At 47.9% G+C, this 22,422-nt stretch overlaps 1 protein-coding gene across 1 annotated transcript; it reads left to right on the top strand.

Moving 5' to 3' along the window:
• Positions 1 to 2,825: 2,825 nt before the first annotated feature.
• Positions 2,826 to 17,094, top strand: LOC115458702 (protein TASOR-like; the record flags this gene model as incomplete). The annotated part of the gene is made up of 2 exons (XM_030188528.1): positions 2,826 to 2,900; positions 16,408 to 17,094. A coding segment is annotated over exon 2 (637 nt), but the record flags the coding sequence as incomplete, so codon positions are not given.
• Between the last annotated feature and the right edge of the window lie 5,328 nt (positions 17,095 to 22,422).

The following is a 22,422-nucleotide window of genomic DNA, read 5'->3' as shown; positions in this document are numbered from 1 at the left end:
CTCACAATAGAATAGTCCTCTTGCATGTACCCTAAGTTCCTACTGAAAATGGTGGCGTTCCATCTGAACCAGTCGATTGTCTTGCCAACATTCTTTCCCTACTACTTAACATTTCTAGAGCGCTACTAGAGTTACGCAGCGCTGTACAAACCCCAACCTCATCTCCATCCTGGCGAAAGCAGCTTGCACACCTTGGATTGCAAGAGAGCATTGGCTTAATACATGGAGCGGACAAAGCTCCACAGACAGTCTGCCATCAGGAAATGCACCATTTCAATTTGGCTGGTAGATTGCAATTCCTTCCCTTATTCCTGGGCTGGACTCGCCTTGGAGGGTCATGTCACGGCTCATAATGTTGGTTTGGGCAGACAGTGTTACAGAATCTGTTTGGGGTCTAGAATCCAACTCCACCCTCCTAGGCCCAGTTTATTCTGTTCCAGGCTGCACTCTCATTCAGATTGTATATAGTTTCAGGTTAATCTGCGTTATGTCCTCATCGTTGTGAGGCCCCATTGACCAATGTTTGTTGTTTTTTGGTGAGTCTGGATGCTAAGGATTTCCACTTGTGAGAATATAAAAGCCTGCTTGTCCTCAGAGAAAGAGAAGATACTTGTCTGTAGCAGGTATTCTCTGAGGGCAGCAGACTTTATACTCTCAGAATCCCTCCCACCTCCCCTTGGAGTTGTCTCCTTTGTTCTTTTTTTGCTATAGTATTAAACTGAGGAGACCGCTTATATGCAGTAGAGCGCAGCTCATGCTCCACAAAGCTCTCTTATGCAAATGTCGGTCTGGGTGATGCGGATCGGCGTCACCCACTTGTGAGAATATAAAACCTGTTACAAGTAAGTGTCTTCTCTTTCTCTGGGGACAAGCAGGCCTTCTGTATTCTCACAAGTGAGGAATATTTAGCATCCAGGCTCACCAAAAACAATAAACATTGATCAATGTTCGCTTTATTCAGTTGTTACAAGTAAAGTAAACTTTAGTTCATTTTAACTGAAATGTTACAAGAGGTCTAAAATTTCTGTACCTTGAACCTCTGGGGGATCTCTAGTCCAGGGAACCCTTGCCTCAAGACCCTACAAGATTATTTATTTATTATTATTTATTGCACTTGTATCCCACATTTTCCCAGCTATTTGCAGGCTCAGTGTGGTCAATAGATAGCATATCTATACCAGGTTAAAGAAAACAATTAGTGTTACATAGAGGTAAAGGAATAGAAGGAGGTTTGGACAAGTCGTTATTGAAAGATACATTCTGTGCCATTTTGGTTAGGTGTTGTGTTGTAGTTAGTTAAGGGTTCTCGTGGTAGGCTTTGCTAAAGAGGTATGTCTTCAGGGATTTGCGGAAATCGGTCAATTCTTTGATTGTTAGGTGTATTGGAAGAGAATTCCACATCTGCGTGCTTATATAAGAAAGCTAGATGCATGTTTTAGTTTGTATTTTATTCCTTTGCAGTTGGGGAAGTGTAGGTTAAGAGAGGTGCGAGAAGATCTCTTAGCATTTGTGGGTGGCAGGTCCACGAGGTCTAGCATGTACGTCGGGGCCTCTCCGTAAATGATTTTATGAAGAATCGTGCAGATTTTGAATGCAGTACGTTCTTTCAGTGGTAACCAGTGTAGTTTCTTTCTTAGGGGTTTAGCGCTTTCATATTTTGTTTTCCCAAATATGAGTCTGGCTGCGGTATTTTGGGCTGTTTAAAGTTTTTTTATGGTCTGTTCTTTACAGCCAGCGAAGAGAATCCTGGCCCAGGAAGGTCTTCAGCCAGAGAGTTCTCAAAGTTTTCACATTTTTTTGTCCCTAATGGACAAAGTTTGTTACAGACACCACCTTATGAAGTGCAGGCCCCAACAAATACGGAGAAAGTTCATGCTATCTTAAAGTGCTGGTCATGCATATCTGTAGTATGGTATATGGAGGTGGTGTACAAGCTTTGTTTGTAGCTAAATAGACAGTGCCTAGCCCCTGCATATTTTGCTTTCTTCAGCTGAGGTGGGGACATAAGGAGCCCCATTTCTACCACCTTCCACCCTGTGGTTGGACTCGCAACATTTTCTTTGAAAATATTTCTTCACCCAACGTGTAATTAAACTCTGGAATTCATTGCCGGAAAATGTGGTGAAGGCGGTTAGCTTAGCAGAGTTTAAAAAGTGGTTGGACGGTTTCCTAAAGGACAAGTCCATAAACCGCTGCTAAACGGACTTGGAAAAATCCAAAATCCCAGGAATAACATGTATAGAATGTTTGTACGTTTGGGAAGCTTGCCAAGTGCCCTTGGCCTGGATTGGCCACTGTCGTGGACAAGATGCTGGGCTCGATGGACCCTTGGTCTTTTCCCAGTATGGCATTACTTATGTACTTATTTTTCACATATGATTTGAGTTTATTTCGAATATTACAAACAGAAGACAAAAAAATGGATACTTGTATAACTTGGTCCATTGTTTTATTATGTTTATCATTGTCTGTCCTTTGATGTCTTATCATTGTCTGTCCTTTGATGTCTAATGTTTATCATTGTCTGTCGTTCATTTTCTAGTTCAATAATCATAATGTAAAAAACAAGAAATACTATAATACTTCCAGTTGAATGTACTTTTTGTGCACTATGCTGTTTGCTACATCAGAAATAAATGTACCACACATCTTCGCTGTTCCAAAAGTGAAGAGCTGCTCTGAGATGGTTGTACATTGGAGCCTTAAATTATACCTGCCTTTTGTAAAGGTCATTTTGGTCATGTTTTCATTCAGCATATGCATTACTGTTTGATTATAGTAGTCTGTATTTTGTATTTTCATTGTGATTTTCTCTTTCTTATTAGAACATCAGACTAGAAGGTTACGTCTTCTACATGCATTGTTTGCATTTAAGGAGCCCAGAGGAGTTGTTTGTCGTGGTAAGTGTTTTTTTTTTTAAGTGGTTATAAATCCTCCTTGAAGGAATTACCATATTCTCTTTAATAATCACCTGAGCTATTAGGAACACTGGGTTTTCTGAAGTCTAGGGTGGGATGTTATTGGAGGTACATCAATTTTTTAGGAAGCCTGAAATTAGTGACACATGACAGACAAACAGACTTGTAGTGTTCAACAATTTTTAATTATTGAAATAATTGAGTGAAACAATACATTGTTATATTTTGAACCATGCTCTTTAAATATTTAAGCTAAATAACTGGAGAAAGAGGGGATTGAGGCTGAGACCACCCATATTCATTTGTTTTTGTGTCTGCTGTGTGAGAAGACTGTTAAACTCAGTTTTCCAGCCCTGAAGTGTATGTGTGGGGTGGTGGTGGGGGTTGACTTACTAGAGAGAACATGGTACTTAGAGTCCTTTAATTTTAGAATCATTTGTCATAAATATAGATGTCTGTGTTTAACTATTGCCAAAGTCATGTGCTTTAATTCTGTGAGTTCTTACATACTTGATGCCTTGGTTCGGTTCTGTATCCGAGTTAAAGCTTCCTTCATTTTTGTTCTTTCCAACATAGAATGTTGGAAAGAAGTAAACTTAATGGATTGAGAATGACTGGAACAAAATAATACTCCAGAAATGTAATGGAATAGGACCAAATTTTAGAGGGGGAAGGGGTAGAAAAAGAGTGAAAAGATGCATGAAGTTTGAAAATGGACCAGATCAGACTAATTAGAAAATGAATGGCATAAATAACAAAACTTAAATGGTTGCATATGTGTTTGCATGTCGAGTGGCACTTAGATAACAAGTCAGCTGTGAAGAATTAAGACTGTGCTGGGCAAGCTTGTACAGTCTGGGTCCTGTATGTGTCAACTCAGTTTAGGATGGGCTGGAGAGGGCTTCGATGGAAACTCCAGTAATTTGGAACGTGAGGATAGTGCCAGACAGATTTCTATGGTCTGTGTCCTGGAAATGACCAGATGGATTTGGATAGGCTGGAGTGGGTTTTGATGCAACTTCAGTAGTTGTAATCTAAGGACAGGGCCAGGCGAACTTCTACTGTGCATGTCCCAGAAATGCCAAAGAGACAATGATCAAGTATTTTATATCACATTCATTGCTGGTTTAATTGTGACTTGATAATGAGTGTGGATGTTGGGCAGACTGGATGGACCGCTCAGGTCTTTATCTGCTGTCATTTACTATATTGGTGTAACTGCAGCACATTTTAGAACTCTGGGCATCACACTCTTATTAAGGGAAGTCCTTGATATTGTGCAAAATATTAACTACATAATCCTTAATGAGCTTTACAGGTGATATTGATGGGAAATCAGGACAGTTAGCTGTGTTCTAAATGAGAGTTCCTGTATTAAAACATCTAGAAGTTCAGAATGATTCTTTAATGGGTTCTCAATTCCATTTTTCTGTCCCAAAGGAGCAATCAGTTAGATCTCATGTAAACTCTCTCAAAGAAGAGTTGACTATTTTTTTCCTCTAAAAGACAGCAAAAACCTTGGTTAATGGCACTTGTATCTCAGTTTTATTACTAAGGATTTCAGCAATTTATGTCCTAGTGCATGGCAGTGCTTATGTACTTATAAATATTCAGCCAAACCTGGTAACCCATTCCTTATCTTCATTGTATAATTCCTCAATGAAATTTAAATTCCACTGTATTTTCCTTTCTTATTTTCTAAATTCTGTTTTCTCCAAGCTTTTTTCTCCACAGTGCCCTTCTCTGCTCTATCTTTTCAGTAAACCATTGCAGAAAGATCTGGGAGTGTGTGTGTGTGTTTTAACCTATATGTTGGTGTAGAACTCAGATGTTGGACAAGGATAGATACAACAACAGCGTGTAGAGGACAATATACGTCAATCTTAATAGACACCAACCTCTACAATCGTTAGAAATTCCTTGTATAAATTCTTATAGATTCAGCCAGGTGGTCCTAACAGAAGGAAAAACCTGAATTCTCCGAGGACAAGCAGGCTGCTTGTTCTCACTGATGGGTGACGTCCACGGCAGCCCCTCCAATCGGAATCTTCACTAGCAAAAGCCTTTGCTAGCCCTCGCGCGCCGCGCATGCGCGGCTGTCTTCCCGCCCGAAACCGGCTCGTGCCGGCCAGTCTTCTTTTGTCCGCGCTCGGTACGGTTGTGTTTCGCTGTTCGTGCCCCGGAAAGTTGACCTCGCGCGTCGTTTTCGACTCGTTTCTTCAGAGAAAGTTTGAGAAAGTGTTTCGGGAAGACCCTTTTTGGGTTTTCCCTTCCCGTATTTCGAGCTTTTCGCCCCGGTAAGTTTTCTTTCGTCGTCGGGGTAGGCCTTAGTTAGGCCTCGGTCGAAATTTTCTTCTCCCTATTTTTGTGGTGCCAATTTTCGCCATTTCGAGTTTTGATCTCGCCGGCATGATTTTTCCGCCCATGACATCGAAGCCTTCCAGCGGCTTCAAGAAGTGCACCCAGTGCGCCCGGGTAATCTTGCTCACTGACAGGCACGCGTCGTGTCTTCAGTGTCTGGGGGCTGGGCACCGTCCTCAGGCCTGTAGTCTGTGTTCCCTTTTACAAAAGCGGACTCAGGTAGCGAGGTTAGCCCAGTGGAACATTTTGTTCTCGGGCTCTTCGTTGGCATCGGCACCGGGGGTATCGACGTCTTCAGCATCCAGACCTTTATCCTCGGCCGCCAGTGCATCGAGTGTATCGAGGCATCGACCCTCTGCATCGGCGCTGAGACATCGGACGACTGTATCGACGTCGGTGGTACCGGGACCTCGTCTGCTGATGTCGTCGGACGGTGGTGCTTCGTCTGGAGTGCAGGTGAGGGCTGTCCATTCCCCTGCTGGTGGCGGTGAGCCTTCGGGTGGGTCTCCCCCTACCCTGAGGGCTCCTGCGGTACAGCCCCCCCCGAGACAGACCCTCTTCGGTCTCGGCCCCGAGGAAGAGACGGTTGGATTCTATGTCCTCCTCGTCGGTGCCGGGAAGCGCCGGTGACGTGCTTCGCTCCAAAAAATCGAAGAAGCATCGTCACTGGTCCCCTTCCCGTGTCGGCACTGAGAGCTCTGGGTCGCCGAGGGAGTCGGCACCCAGCAGGCATCGGCACCGAGAGGACCGCTCACCCTCTGTCCAAGAGGTGTCGATGCACTCCACTCTGGACAGCCCGGAACAGCCTCCACGCCTGGAACAGACTCTGACATCGACGCCTGCATCGACCTCCATGCCTTTTTCTGCAGCCGCTCTGAACGAGAGCCTCCGTGCCATTCTCCCAGAGATCCTGGGAGAGCTGTTGCGCCCTACCCCTCCGGTACCGGGGGTGCTTGCGCCACCGGTACCGTTGAGCGTGGCGCCGGCTGGTCCATCGCCCGGGGTGAGGTCTACGGCGTCGGTGCCGCGTGTGGTACCGACTGCGGTCGCCTCCCAGGAAGGCTCCCCGACTACGTCGGCGGAGGGAGCTTCGCCGGTGCGGGCGATGGAGTCTACCTCTCGACGCTCCCACCGTGGCCGTGGTTCCACGGAGTCGAGCCGGGCACGGTTGCAGACACAGGTTCGTGAACTTGTCTGACACCGAGGGTGAGGCTTCGTGGGAAGAAGAGGGAGACATCAGATATTTCTCTGACGAGGAGTCTGAGGGTCTTCCTTCTGATCCCACTCCCTCTCCTGAAAGACAGCTTTCTCCTCCCGAGAGTCTGTCTTTCGCGTCCTTTGTCCGGGAGATGTCTACGGCCATCCCCTTCCCGGTGGTTGTGGAGGACGAGCCCAGGGCTGAAATGTTTGAGCTCCTGGACTATCCTTCTCCACCTAAGGAAGCGTCCACAGTACCCATGCATCATGTCCTAAAAAAGACATTGCTGGCGAACTGGACCAAGCCATTAACTAACCCCCACATTCCCAAGAAGATTGAGTCCCAGTACCGGATCCATGGGGACCCAGAGCTGATGCGCACTCAGTTGCCTCACGACTCTGGAGTTGTGGATTTGGCCCTAAAGAAGGCCAAGAGTTCTAGGGAGCATGCTTCGGCGCCCCCGGGCAAGGACTCTAGAACCTTGGACTCCTTTGGGAGGAAGGCCTACCATTCTTCTATGCTCGTGGCCAAAATTCAGTCCTACCAGCTCTACACGAGCATACATATGCGGAACAATGTGCGGGAGTTGGCGGGCTTGGTGGATGCGCTCCCCCCTGAGCAAGCCAAGCCTTTTCAGGAGGTGGTCAGGCAGCTGAAGGCGTGCAGAAAATTCCTGGCCAGAGGGGTGTATGACACCTTTGATGTTGCGTCCAGGGCCGCTGCTCAAGGTGTGGTGATGCGCAGACTCTCATGGCTGCGTGCCTCCGACCTGGAGAATAGAATCCAGCAGCGGATTGCGGACTCGCCTTGCCGTGCGGATAATATTTTTGGAGAGAAAGTCGAACAGGTGGTAGAGCAGCTCCACCAGCGGGACACCGCATTCGACAAGTTCTCCCGCCGGCAGCCTTCAGCCTCTACCTCTACAGGTAGAAGATTTTTTGGGGGAAGGAAGACTGTTCCCTACTCTTCTGGTAAGCGTACGTACAATCCTCCTTCTCGACAGCCTGCGGCCCAGGCTAAGCCCCAGCGCGCTCGCTCTCGTCAGCAGCGTGTGCCTCAGCAAGGCCCCTCGGCTCCCCAGCAAAAGCAAGGGACGAGCTTTTGACTGGCTCCAGCAGAGCATAGCCGACATCCAAGTGTCAGTGCCGGGCGACCTGCCAGTCGGAGGGAGGTTGAAAGCTTTTCACCAAAGGTGGCCTCTCATAACCTCCGACCAGTGGGTTCTTCAAATAGTCCGGCAAGGATACACCCTCAATTTGGCCTCAAAACCTCCAAATTGTCCACCGGGAGCTCAGTCTTACAGCTTCCAGCACAAGCAGGTACTTGCAGAGGAACTCTCCGCCCTTCTCAGCGCCAATGCGGTCGAGCCCGTGCCATCCGGGCAGGAAGGGCTGGGATTCTATTCCAGGTACTTCCTTGTGGAAAAGAAAACGGGGGATGCGTCCCATCCTAGACCTAAGGGCCCTGAACAAATAAATATCTGGTCAAAGAAAAGTTCAGGATGCTTTCCCTGGGCACCCTTCTTCCCATGATTCAGGAAAACGATTGGCTATGCTCTCTGGACTTGAAGGATGCCTACACACACATCCCGATACAGCCAGCTCACAGACAGTATCTGCGATTTCAGCTGGGCACACGTCACTTCCAGTACTGTGTGCTACCCTTTGGGCTCGCCTCTGCGCCCAGAGTGTTCACAAAGTGCTTGGCTGTAGTCGCAGCGGCACTTCGCAGGCTGGGGGTGCACGTGTTCCCATATCTCGACGATTGGCTGGTGAAGAACACATCCGAGGCAGGAGCCCTGCGGTTCATGCAGATGACCATTCGCCTCCTGGAGCTACCGGGGTTTGTGATAAATTATCCAAAGTCCCATCTTCTCCCAGTGCAGAAACTCGAATTCATAAGAGCTCTGCTGGATTCTCGGACGGCTCGCGCCTATCTCCCAGAGGCGAGAGCCAACAACTTGTTGTCCCTCGTCTCGCGGGTGCGAGCGTCACAGCAGATCACAGCTCGGCAGATGTTGAGATTGCTAGGCCACATGGCCTCCACAGTTCATGTGACTCCCATGGCCCGCCTTCACATGAGATCTGCCCAATGGACCCTAGCTTCCCAGTGGTTTCAGGCTGCTGGAGATCTAGAAGACGTGATCCACCTGTCCACGAGTTTTCTCAAATCCCTGTATTGGTGGACGATTTGGTCCAATTTGACTCTGGGACGTTCTTTCCAAATTCCTCAGCCACAAAAAGTGCTGACCACGGATGCGTCTCTCCTGGGATGGGGAGCTCATGTCGATGGGCTTCACACCCAAGGAAGCTGGTCCCTCCAGGAACGCGATCTGCAGATCAATCTTCTGGAGCTGCGAGCGATCTGGAACGCTCTGAAGGCTTTCAGAGATCGGCTGTCCCACCAAATTATCCAAATTCAGACAGACAACCAGGTTGCCATGTACTACGTCAACAAGCAGGGGGGCACCGAATCTTGCCCCCTGTGTCAGGAAGCCGTCAGCATGTGGCTCTGGGCTCGCCGTCACGGCATGGTGCTCCAAGCCACATATCTGGCAGGCGTAAACAACAGTCTGGCCGACAGGTTGAGCAGGATTATGCAACCTCACGAGTGGTCGCTCAATTCCCGTGTAGTGCGACAGATCTTCCAGGTGTGGGGCACCCCCTTGGTAGACCTCTTCGCATCTCGAGCCAACCACAAAGTCCCTCAGTTCTGTTCCAGGCTTCAGGCCCACGGCAGACTGGCATCGGATGCCTTCCTCCTGGATTGGGGGGAGGGCCTGCTGTATGCTTATTCTCCCATACCTCTGGTGGGGAAGACTTTGTTGAAACTCAAGCAAGACCGAGGCACCATGATTCTGATTGCTCCTTTTTGGCCGCGTCAGATCTGGTTCCCTCTTCTTCTGGAGTTGTCCTCCGAAGAACCGTGGAGATTGGAGTGTTTTCCGACCCTCATCACGCAGGACGAAGGGGCGCTTCTGCATCCCAACCTCCGGTCCCTGGCTCTCACGGCCTGGATGTGGAGAGCGTAGACTTTGCCTCTTTGGGTCTGTCAGAGGGTGTCTCCCGCATCTTGCTTGCTTCCAGGAAAGATTCCACTAAGAGGAGTTACTTCTTTCTATGGAGGAGGTTTGCCGTCTGGTGTGACAGCAAGGCCCTAGATCCTCGCTCTTGTCCTACACAGACCCTGCTTGAATACCTTCTGCACTTGTCTGAGTCTGGTCTCAAGACCAACTCTGTAAGGGTTCACCTTAGTGCAATCAGTGCATACCATTACCGTGTGGAAGGTAAGCCGATCTCAGGACAGCCTTTAGTTGTTCGCTTCATGAGAGGTTTGCTGTTGTCAAAGCCCCCTGTCAAGCCTCCTACAGTGTCATGGGATCTCAATGTCGTTCTCACCCAGCTGATGAAACCTCCTTTTGAGCCTCTGAATTCCTGCCATCTGAAGTACTTGACCTGGAAGGTCATTTTCTTGGTGGCAGTTACTTCAGCTCGTAGAGTCAGTGAGCTTCAGGCCCTGGTAGCCCAGGCCCCTTACACCAAATTTCATCATAACAGAGTAGTCCTCCGCACTCACCCTAAGTTTCTGCCAAAGGTTGTGTCGGAGTTCCATCTGAACCAGTCAATTGTCTTGCCAACATTCTTTCCCCGTCCTCATTCCTGCCCTGCTGAACGTCAGCTGCACACATTGGACTGCAAGAGAGCATTGGCCTTCTATCTGGAGCAGACACAGCCCAACAGACGGTCCGCCCAATTGTTTGTTTCTTTTGATCCCAACAGGAGGGGAGGGGCTGTAGGAAAACGCACCATATCCAATTTGCTAGCAGATTGCATTTCCTTCACTTACGCCCAGGCTGGGCTGGCTCTTGAGGGTCATGTCACGGCTCATAATGTTAGAGCCATGGCAGCGTCGGTAGCCCACTTGAAGTCAGCCACTATTGAAGAGATTTGCAAAGCTGCGACGTGGTCATCTGTCCACACATTCACATCTCATTACTGCCTGCAGCAGGATACCCGACGCGACAGTAGGTTCGGGCAGTCAGTACTTCAGAATCTGTTCGGGGTTTAGAATCCAACTCCACCCCTCTAGGCCCATGTTTGTTCTGTTCCAGGCTGCACTCTCAGTTAGTTGGTAAATTTTTTAGGTCAATCTCAGTTATGTCCTCGCCGTTGCGAGGCCCAATTGACCATGGTTGTTGTTTTGAGTGAGCCTGGGGGCTAGGGATACCCCATCAGTGAGAACAAGCAGCCTGCTTGTCCTCGGAGAAAGCGAATGCTACATACCTGTAGAAGGTATTCTCCGAGGACAGCAGGCTGATTGTTCTCACGAACCCGCCTGCCTCCCCTTTGGAGTTGTGTCTTCCCTAGTCTTTGTCTTGCTACATATGAGACTGGCCGGCACGAGCCGGTTTCGGGCGGGAAGACGGCCGCGCATGCGCATCGGCGCGCGAGGGCTAGCAAAGGCTTTTGCTAGTGAAGATTCCGATTGGAGGGGCTGCCGTGGACGTCACCCATCAGTGAGAACAATCAGCCTGCTGTCCTCGGAGAATACCTTCTACAGGTATGTAGCATTCGCTTTATAAAGGACACAAAACACTGCGCCTCAAATCATTTACTTTAGCAGTAGGTGCAGATAGCACACACATGGGGTACTTATAGCAAGAAACTAAATAACACACGCCCCGCAACTGGAGTGTTTATATTCCACCCCTCTCTCCGCCCCCCCCCCCCCCCCCCCCCCCCCCCCCAATAAGGTATAAGGAATGCTTCAGTAGCATCCATCAGCCTCAGGTGAGCTGCTGTGTCCAAGTCAGAGATACACAGCCATGAGAGTCTGCATATAGTTACATTGTTTTTTTTTTTTTTTTTTTTGTTAAGCTCGTTGCCTAAATTATGTGATCTTAGATTAAACCAGTGGTTCCTAAACCTGGTCCTGGAGGCACTCCAGCCAGTCAGGTTTTCAGAATATCCACAATGAATATTCATGTGGGGGATTTGCATATACTACCTCCACTGCTTGCAAATCTCTCATGAATATTCATTGTGAATATTCTGAAAACCTGACTGGCTGGGGTGCCTCCATAAGTACATAAATAATGCCACACTGAGAAAAGACCAAGGGTCCATCGAGCCCAGCATCCTGTCCACGACAGTGGCCAATCCAGGCCAGGGGCACCTGGCAATCTTCCCAAAAGTACAGACATTCTATACATGTTATTTCTGGAATTGTGGATTTTTCCAAAGTCCTTTTAGAAGTGGTTTATGGACTTGTCCTTTAGGAAACCGTCTAACCCCTTTTTAAACTCTGCTAAGCTAACCGCCTTCACCACGTTCTCCAGCAATGAATTCGAGTTTATTTTAATAAATAAATTATGCGTTGGGTGAATAAAAAATTTTTCCGATTTGTTTTAAATTTACTACACTGTAGTTTCATCGCATGCCCCTTAGTCCTAGTATTTTTGGAAAGCGTGAACAGACGCTTCACACCCACCTGTTCCACTCCACTCATTATTTTATATACCTCTATCATGTCTCCCCTCAGCCATCTCTTCTCCAAGCTGAAAAGCCCTAGCCTCCTTAGTCTTTCTTCATAGGGAAGTCGTCCCATCCTCGCTATCATTTTAGTCACCCTTCGCTGCAGCTTTTCCAATTCTACTATATCTTTCTTGAGATGCGGCGACCAGAATTGAACACAATACTCAAGGTGCGGTCGCACCATGGAGCAATACAACGGCATTATAACATCCTCACACCTGTTTTCCATACCTTTCCTAATAATACCCAACATTCTATTCGCTTTACTAGCCTTAGCAGCACACTGAGCAGAAGGTTTCAGTTTATTATCAGCGACGACACCCAGATCCCTTTCTTGGTCCATAACTCCTAACCTGGAACCTTGCATGACGTAGCTATAATTTGGGTTCTTTTTTCCCCACATGCATCACCTTGCACTTGCTCACATTAAACGTCATCTGCCATTTAGTCTCCCAGTCTCGTAAGGTCCTTCTGTAATTTTTCACAATCCTGTCGCGAGTTAACGACTATGAATAACTGTGTCATCAGCAAATTTAATTACCTTGCTAGTTGCTCCCATATCTAAATCATTTATAAATGTATTAAAAAGCAGCGGTCCTAGCACAGACCCCTGAGGAACCCCACTAACTACCCTTCTCCATTGTGAATACTGCCCATTTAACCCCACTCTCTGTTTCCTATCCTTCAACCAGTTTTTAATCCACATTTCCTCCTATCCCATGACCCTCCAAGTTCCTCTGTAGCCTTTCATGAGGTACCTTGTCAAACGCCTTTTGAAAATCCAGATACACAATATCAACCGGCTCCCCTTTGTTCACATGTTTGTTTACTCCTTTGATCTCAGTAATCCATGTCCTTGGATGTGCTCTGTAATTTTGTTTTTGATAATAGCCTCTACCATTTTCCCCAGCACCGACGTCAGACTCACCGGTCTATAATTTCCCGGATCTCCCCTGGAACCTTTTTAAAAAATCGGCTTTGCATTGGCCACCCTCCAACCTTCCGGTACCATGCTCGATTTTAAGGCTAAATTGCATATCACTAACAGTAGCTCCGAAAGCTCATTTTTCAGTTCTATCAGTACTCTAGGATGAATACCATCCGGTCCAGGAGATTTGCTACTCTTCAGTTTGCTGAACTGCCTCATTACGTCCTCCAGGTTTACCGTGAAGTCAGTAAGTTTCTCCGACTCGTCCGCTTGAAATACCATTTCCAACACCGGTATCCCACCCAAATCTTCCTCGGTGAAGACTGATGCAAATAATTCATTCAATCTCTCTGCTATGTCTTTATCTTCCTTGATCACCCCTTTTACCCCTCGGTCATCCAGTGGCCCAACCGATTCTTTTGCCGGCTTCCTGCTTTTAATATACCGAAAAAAAATTTTTGCTATGTTTTTTTGCCTCTAATGCTATCTTTTTTTCGTAATCCCTCTTGGCCTTCTTTATCTGCGCCTTGCATTTGCTTTGACACTCCTTATGCTACTTCTCGTTATTTTCAGACGGTTCCTTCTTCCATTTTCTGAAGGCATTTCTTTTAGCCCTAATAGCTTCCTTCACCTCACTTTTCAACTATGCCGGCTGTCTTTTGGACTTCCGTCTTTCTTTTCTAATTCACGGAATATGTTTGGCCTGGGCCTCCAGGATGGTATTTTTGAACAGCATCCATGCCTGTTGTACAGTTTTTACCCTCTCAGTTGCCCCCCCTAAGTTTTGTTTTAACCGTTCGTCTCATTTTATCATAGTCTCCTTTTTTTAAAGTTAAACGCTAATGTATTTGACTTCCTGTGTATAGTTAACGTCAAGGTTGATATAAAAACTGATCATATTATGATCACTGTTATCAAGCAGCCCCAGTACCATAACGTCCCTCACCAGATCATGCGCTCCACTGAGGACCAAGTCTAGAATTTTTCCTTCTCTCGTCTGCTCCTGCACCAGCTGCTCCATAAAGCTGTCCTTGATTTCATTTGTACCTCTCTAGCATGTCCCCGATGTTACATTTACCCAGTCTATATTTGGATAATTGAAGTTGCCCATTTTGTTTGCGTCTCTGATTTCTGTGTCTACCTGCTCATCCTGGCGAGGTGGATAGTAGTACACTCCTATCACCGTCCTTTTCCCTTTTATACATGGAATTTCAACCCACAATGATTCAAAAATGTGATTTGTGTCCTGCTGAATTTGTAATCTATCGTTAATATATAAGGCTCTCGTTAATATATAATGCTACCTCTCCGCCAGTCTGGTCCATCCTATCACTACGATATACTTTGTACCCCGGTATGACAGTGTCCCACTGGTTATCCTCCTTCCACCAGGTCTCAGTAATGCCTATTATATCCAATTTTTCATTTAGTGCAGTATATTACAACTCTCCCAGCTCATTTCTTAAACTCCTAGCATTTGCATATAGACATTTCAGAGTATGTTTGTTGTTCCTATTTTCATGATGCTTAGTACTTGACACTATTGATTTGCCATCTTTTGTCTGATCTTTAGTTGTATTTAAGGGCACCTGGCCTACCACGGTCTGTTGCGCAACCTCACTATCCAGAAACCCTATCTTCCCTGTTTGTGAGGTATCCTTGCAAGATAACTTATCTCGAACCATGCGCTTTTGAGCGACTGTCGGCCTTCCTCCCCCATTTCTAGTTTAAAAGGTGCTCTATCTCCTTTTTAAATGCCGATGCCAGCAGCCTGGTCCCACCCTGGTTGAGCCCATCCTTTCGGAATAGGCTCCCACTTCCCCAGAATGTTGCCCAGTTCCTAACAAATCTAAAATCGTTCTCCCTGCACCATCGTCTCATCCACGCATTGAGACTGCGGAGCTCTGCCTGTCTCTTTGGCCCTGCGCGTGGAACAGATAGCATTTCAGAAAATGCTTCCCTAGAAGATCTGGATTTGAGCTTTCTACCTAAGAGCCTAAATTTGATCTCCAGAACCTCTCTCCCACATTTTCCTATGTCATTGGTACCCACATGTACCAAGACAGCCGACTCCTCCCCAGCACTATCTAAAATCCTATCTAGGTGACGCGTGAGGTCTGCCACCTTCGCACCAGGCAGGCAAGTCACCAGGCGATCCTCACGTCCACCAGCCACCCAGCTATCTGTATGCCTAATGATCGAATCACCAACTACAACGGCTGTCCTAACCTTTCCCTCCCGGGCAGCACTTGGAGACATATCCTCAGTGCGAGTGGATAGTACATCCCCTGGTGGGCAAGTCCTGGCTACAGGAGTACTTCCTACTTCACCAGGGTGAGGCTCTCCTTCTAGGAGACCTCCCTCCTCCAAGGTAGCACAAGGGCTACCAGACTGGAGGTGGGACATCTCTACAACAACCCTGTAGGTCTCCTCTATGTACCTCTCTGTCTTCCTCAGCTGCACCAAGTGTGCTAATCTAGCCTCAAGAGAACGGACACGTTCTCTAAGAGCTAGGAGCTCTTTGCATCGGGCACACACATATGACATCTCACCAACTGGGAGATAATCATTTATATGACACTCAATGCAAAAGACTGGATAGCACCCCTCTCGCTGCTGGACTGCTGACTCCATCTTAATGTTTTTGAGTTTTTAATAATTTAAAACTTGCTACAGTATTAAGGAGTTATCCTAATATAAAAGTGTCTTTTAGTTTATATAGAGGCATATTTTCAAAGCACTTAGCCTTCCAAAGTTCCATAGAAACCTATGGAACTTTGGAAGGCTAAATTCTTTGAAAATATGCCTCATAGTATATTGTATGATTTATTTAGTGTTTCCTTCTTAGATGGTAATGAAATGTATTTAAAACTCTGTAAGAGCACTCCTTGCATGTTACTCTAATTACAATAACTGACTATAATTGAAGAGTTGTCCTAGGGGTGGGTGGGAAGACTAAACTAGATCCTGCAGTGGCTGTTAGATTCTATCTGTTAATGCTGTGGTACAAAGTTTTTAAAACTAAGTGGAAAAACCAGTGGAGATTAGTTGTAAAAATTTGCTTTTTATATTTTTATTTTGCCTAACACTAACCTACAATTCTTCCTTTAAACCCCAATCTTTAAGTTCCCAAAGCACAAAGCAAAGTAGCGTTCACTTACCAGAGAAATGTCCTCTTCTCTCAGAACTTCTCCAGGATGAGGTTTGGGAACCTTATAGAGATTTAATGTCACTACCATACCATCTCCAGGGTTTGCTGCTGTTTAGGTTTATTAGATGGCTGTTACCTCTATCTCAAGTCCACTATTTCTGACTTTGGTCAAGTTGTTTTTATATTCAAGGACCTACTTAACAAATACTGCATTCATCTTTATTTTTCCTGGTGAACAAATTAAAAGAAGAAATCTTTAAAGCATGACACTTCTACTGTCTACTTTTTTTGTACAGTAATTTATTTTCTCTCCACAGCCCAGCCAAATCCAGCATCAGCCACCACTGGCCAAGAAAATCATGAAATTATGCCAGAGCTCATGACTTTTATTTCTTCTCTACATTTTGCTCTTATCCAGTGTCGTAAAGATACTTCTGCGAGTTTCAATGCTGTTGTAGAAAAACATGCACGTCAATATTTGAATAGACGTGCCAAAGGTGATAGGAAATACAGAGAGTTTGTCTTGTACCGATATGACCCAAGATTGGATGAAAGAAAATCTCTGTATTCTGCTCCAAGGAACAGGTCCCACCTTGATGGTGCTTTACGCAACTATATGTTGGGTCCTGAGGCATACACACTGCCTGTAAGGAAAGCTAAGGAAATAATAGAAGAAAATAAAGTTCAGCAATTCAGTCCAATATCGGACTATGATGCTGTAGAAGATGAAATTGAAATAACAAAGCCTAGGAAGAAAAATGGACCTATGTATGAAACTGCCACAATTGTTCTGCAAAAGTCATCCCAGAATGCAGACTATGATCCAGACAGAGTCAAAGATCTGATTAAATTAATTCAGTGTAGGAAAAAAATTGTTGGTGGGGAAAATGAAATTGAGGATTTTGAGACCAGAAGCAGATTGAAAAGAAAACTTGAAGATGGTTCAGAAAGTCTGCGGAAATACTTAAGGATTGAAGCAGCAAGAGGTGCTTACCAGTATGGAGGTAAGAAAATATTTTAGAAAACAAATGTGCATGTCCTGTCAAAATATCAGTGTGTTTGGGTACTTATACACAGAAGGCTCAAACTCCACGTCATGAAATAGTCTATATTCAGATAGATGATAATGGCCCTCTCGCCCTCCAGATTTTCCCTTACTCTTCATTCAAGTGTACAGATTAAAAAAAAAAAAAAAAGAATGCTAAAATTATAGCAGACAGAGCTCCTCATAAATAGTTGTACCTTAATGCCAGTATTTCTCCTTTTTTTTTTTTTTTTTAAAGGAAGCAGATATAAACTCAGGACTTCTATTGAATAATGTTTTTAGAAGACTTCTAGAAGGGAATTTTTTTTTGTGGGGGGGAGGGATGTTAAAACTTAAATGTAACTTGTAAGCTGAACAGGAATGATTTTGAACTCTGAAGCTTTTGTAATCCAGGGTTTTAATTCTACTACAGAATTAACTGTTATGTTTGAAGGTCATTTTGACAAATGTGAATGACTATCATTTCTAATGAATAAACCTTAAATAGTGGTCATGTGAAAGGTATGAACCAACCTCTGAAGTCTTTCTGTAGATTTAAAATGAGAGGAAGTACCTATTAATATGGGCTACCTCAGGGTGTCAACTTCAGCCTTTATTTTATTTAACCTGTAAGCCACATTAAACTCGCTTGTTTTCTGGATAATGTGGGATATAAATGTCATAAATAAATGCTGTTGTGGAAGCCATTTTCTCCGATGACAAGCAGGCTTCTTGTTCTCACAAATGGGTGACGTCCACGGCAGCCCCTCCGATCGGAGATCTTCCTAGCAACAGTGATTGCTAGTCCTCGCCCGCGATGCGCGCATGCGCGGCCGTCTTCCCGCCCGAAATCGCTCGTGTTCGCTAGTCTCCTTTTTTCCGCGGCTCGGGACGGCTGTTTTTTCGGTCGCTCCGCGCCCCTAGGAGATCCCTCGCGATTCGCGGTCTTTTTTCTCTTTTAAATTTTACCTTTATTTCTAGTGTTGGCCCGTAAGTTTTCTTTCGTGGTCGAGTGCGGCTTTTTTCACCGCCCGTTCGTTTTTTGGTGAGTTTTTGGTGCCTTTTTTCACCATTGCAGATTTCAATTTTGCCGGCGTGATTTTTCCACCCATGTCATCGAAGCCTTCCAGCGGCTTCAAACCGTGCACCCAGTGCGGCAGGATATTCCATATCATCAAGCTGATCAATCCATAGACTGGTGGGTTGTGTCCATCTACCAGCAGGTGGAGATAGAGAGCAAACTTTTGCCTCCCTATATGTGGTCATGTGCTGCCGGAAACTCCTCAGTATGTTCTCTATCTCAGCAGGTGGTGGTCACACACAGCAGCAGCTCTGGCTAGGCCTCCAAGCCTAATCCTTAGGTTTTGTTGAGGCCTGGGGTTGAGGGCTCTTTTGAGCAAGTGCAAACCTGGTGGTGCCAGGTCCCTCCTTTTCTCCACCCTCCCGCTGGCTCCGTTTAAAAAAAAAAAAAAAAAAAAAAAAATTTTTAAACGTCTTTAAAGGCGTTTAATTCGACGTTTCTTTAAACGTTCATTGCAGCTACTCACTGGGACACCAGTTCGTTACAGCTCGGAGCGGCAAGCAGGTAATTTTACCTTTTTATAGCGGGCAGGGGGTTCCCCGATTCTTCTCCTCGTGGCAATGGCGTCGGAGGGCGAGGGCGCAAAGGGTCGCTCCCCGGATCGCTGGAGCGCTTCTAGAGGGGATGCGGGGGTTTTACAACCTGATTCGCCCTTGATGGGTGATAGTTTAGTGACCGATGAATGTCCCGGTCGTTCCTCCGGCGTGGCGGTTTTTCCCCGCCATAAACGCCCATCCCCCGCTCCTCGCCTCCGCCATCTTGGCCGGCCACGCGGCTCAGACGGCTTCTTCGGGGCCGCCCTTGAGGTTGGAGACATTAATGCCATGAACGCCCTTAATTTGGGCGACGGCACAAAAGCGGCTAAAGTTAAGCGCCGTTCTTCCCGCGCGGCTCCTTCACGGAGTTTCGCGCCGGACGCCATTTTGGATGCGCAGCATGTCTCTCCCCCGCTATTGCGAGCGCCGGTTGAGAGTGCGTCTAGGGCTGTTGCCCAGGCTGCGGAAGTGCACAGTCTGGGGGGTTTCTCCCCCGAGTTTGTTTTGCTGCTGCATCAGGCTTTCCTCATGCAAAACGCTGCCCCTGCTCCCTCTTCGGATAAAGAGGTTGAGGTTCCCAGAGGTAAACGCCCTCGGGTTGATTTCCAGGCCTTGGAGGACTTTTGTCTCCTCCGATGTAGATGAGGGCAGCGTGTCTGAGGTCTCCCAACGATCCTTTGCGGATTCCTTGGAGGAGATAGATCCCCGCTCGGATGGAGCGGATGACCCCTCTGCAGCGAGGCTTTTTAGCCCAGAGGATTTGCCCAACCTGTTGTTACAGGCCATGGACACTTTGAAGATTTCCTCTCCGGAGGACGTCTCTCCCTCAGCCCCTGTTGGCTCTGCCATTATGCTGGGGACGAAGCGCCCGCCTAGAACCTTCCACGTGCATGATGCCATGCACACCTTAATTGTGGCTCAATGGGATGTCCCGGAAACGAGCCTTAAAGTGGCTAGGGCTATGTCCCGCCTCTATCCTTTAGCTGTGAGTGAACGTGAGGCCTATCTGTGGCCTACCGTGGATTCTTTAATCACTGCGGTGACTAAGAAAACGGCGTTGCCGGTGGAAGGTGGCACGGCTCTAAAGGACGCCCAAGACAGAAGATTGGAGGCGGCCTTAAGGTCGTCCTTTGAGGCAGCTGCTTTAAGTTTGCAGGCCTCAGTTTGCGGCTCCTATGTGGCCAGGGCGTGCCGGACTATGGTGCAGCGGGCTTCCCCCTCGGATCTTTCCTTGAGGGCTGATTGGCCGGCCCTGGAATCGGGCTTAGCCTATTTGGCAGACTTGCTGTATGATGTCTGGAGAGCCTCAGCTAAAGGCCTGGCTCAGACAGTCTCTGCGCGGCGGTGGCTTTGGCTGAAACATTGGTTTGCTGACCACGCCTCTAAATCCCTCCTGGCTAGATTGCCTTTTAAAGGCAAGCTGCTCTTTGGGGTCGAGCTGGACAAAATCGTGACCGATCTCGGCACGTCTAAGGGCAAGAAATTACCAGAGGTCAGGGCTCGGGTTAGTACTCGTCCCGATACCTCCAGAGGACGGTTGCAGGAAGCCCATCGGTACCGCCCGGGCAAGTCGGGTTCCTCTGCCCCCTCTTCCTTCAAGAGGAATTTCTCCCCCAAGCAGCATTCCTTTCGCAGAGACCGCCGTCCCGGAGGTGCTCCCTCCGGTCCTCCCCCAGGGTCTCGTACCCAATGACGGGGCCTTGGTCCACGCCCCAGTGCAGATTGGAGGACGGCTGTCCTCGTTTCTGGGCGAGTGGACCACTATAACTTCAGACGCGTGGGTGCTGGAAGTCATCAGAGACGGCTACAAGCTAGAGTTCTGCCAACCCTTAAGAGACGGGTTTGTACTCTCTCCCTGCAAGTCTCCGGTCAAGCTGTGGTAGTGCAGCAGACCTTGGACAACCTGATCCGCCTGGGTGCGGTCGTTCCGGTGCCAAAAAATCAGATTGGCAAGGGACGTTACTCCATTTACTTTGTGGTTCCAAAGAAAGGAGGTTCTGTCCGGCCTATCCTCGACCTCAAAGGGGTCAATCGGGCCTGGAAAGTGAGGCACTTTCGCATGGAGACTCTCCGCTCTGTTATAGCGGCAGTGAAGGCAGGAGAGTTCTTGGCTTCCTTGGACATCAAGGAAGCGTACCTGCATATTCCCATCTGGCCTCCTCTCCAACGCTTTCTGCGTTTTACAGTCCTGAGACGACACTTCCAGTTCAGAGCCCTCCCTTTCGGGTTGGCTACTGCTCCGCGGACCTTTTCCAAAGTAATGGGGGTCATAGCGGCCTTCCTGCTAAAGGAAGGAGTACAAGTCCATCCTTATCTGGACGACTGGTTGATCCGAGCCCCCTCTTATGCAGAGTGCGGCAAAGCTATGGACTGGGTAGTTGCTCTTTTGAGCTCCCTGGGATGGATCATCAACTGGAAGAAGAGCCAGCTGCGCCCGACTCAGTCCCTGGTGTATCTGGGAGTTCGATTCGACACCCAAGTGGGCAGAGTGTTCCTGCCAGACAATCGGATTGTCAAGCTTCAGGCTCAGGTGGACTAGTTCCTAGTAGCCTCTCCTATTCGGGCTTGGGACTACGTGCAGCTGTTGGGCTCTATGACTGCCACGATGGAAGTAGTGCCCTGGGCCAGGGCTCATATGAGACCACTACAGCTATCTCTGCTGCTGCGCTGGACTCCGATGTCGGAGGATTATGCTGTGCGCCTTCCCGTGGACCCAGCAGTGCGCAAGGCGCTGAGCTGGTGGACGCAGACAGACAAGTTGTCTGCAGGATTGCCTCTGGTGACCCCGGAGTGGATTGTCGTCACGACAGACGCCTCTTTGATGGGCTGGGGAGCCCACTGCTTGGGAAGGACAGCGCAGGGGCTCTAGTCTCCTGCAGAGGCAAGTGGTCTATCAACCTCCTGGAACTCAGAGCCATTCGGTTGGTGTTATTGGAGTTCATCCCGGTACTGGTGTTGAAGCCTGTACGGGTCCTGTCGGACAATGCCACGGCTGTGGCCTATATCAACCGCCAGGGAGGTACCAAGAGCGCCCCTCTAGCCAGGAGGCGATGAGTCTTTGCCAGTGGGCGGAAGCGAACCTGGAGCAGCTTTCAGCGGCCCACATTGCCGGAGTCATGAATGTCAAGGCGGACTTTCTCAGTCGCCATACCTTGGAGCCCGGAGAGTGGCAACTATCTGCTCAGGTGTTCTTGGACATCACGAAGCGCTGGGGCCAGCCGAGCCTAGATCTGATGGCGTCATCGGCCAATGGCCAAGTGCCGCGCTTTTTCAGCAGAGGACGGGACCCTCGATCCCTGGGAGTAGATGCTCTTCTCCAACAGTGGCCGACACAAGAGCTCCTCTATGTGTTCCCGCCCTGGCCCATGTTGGGCAGGGTGCTAGACCGGGTGGCAAAGCATCCCGGCAGGGTAATCCTGGTGGGTCCGGATTGGCCCAGACGTCCCTGGTATGCGGACTTGTTCAGGCTCTCAGTCGACGATCCTCTGCGGCTGTCAGTGGAGCAGGGCCTGTTACATCAGGGTCCCGTGGTGATGGAGTATCCCTCTCCCTTTGGTCTTACGGCCTGGCTATTGAGCGGCAGCGTCTGAGGAAGAAGGGCTTCTCAGACAAGGTCATCGCCACTATGCTGAGAGCGAGGAAGCGCTCTACTTCTACTGCTTACGCCAGGGTTTGGCGTATCTTTGCAGCA

Source organism: Microcaecilia unicolor, unplaced genomic scaffold (assembly GCF_901765095.1).
Source record: "Microcaecilia unicolor unplaced genomic scaffold, aMicUni1.1, whole genome shotgun sequence".
NCBI lineage: Eukaryota > Metazoa > Chordata > Amphibia > Gymnophiona > Siphonopidae > Microcaecilia > Microcaecilia unicolor.
This window is presented reverse-complemented; position numbering and strand designations above follow the sequence as displayed.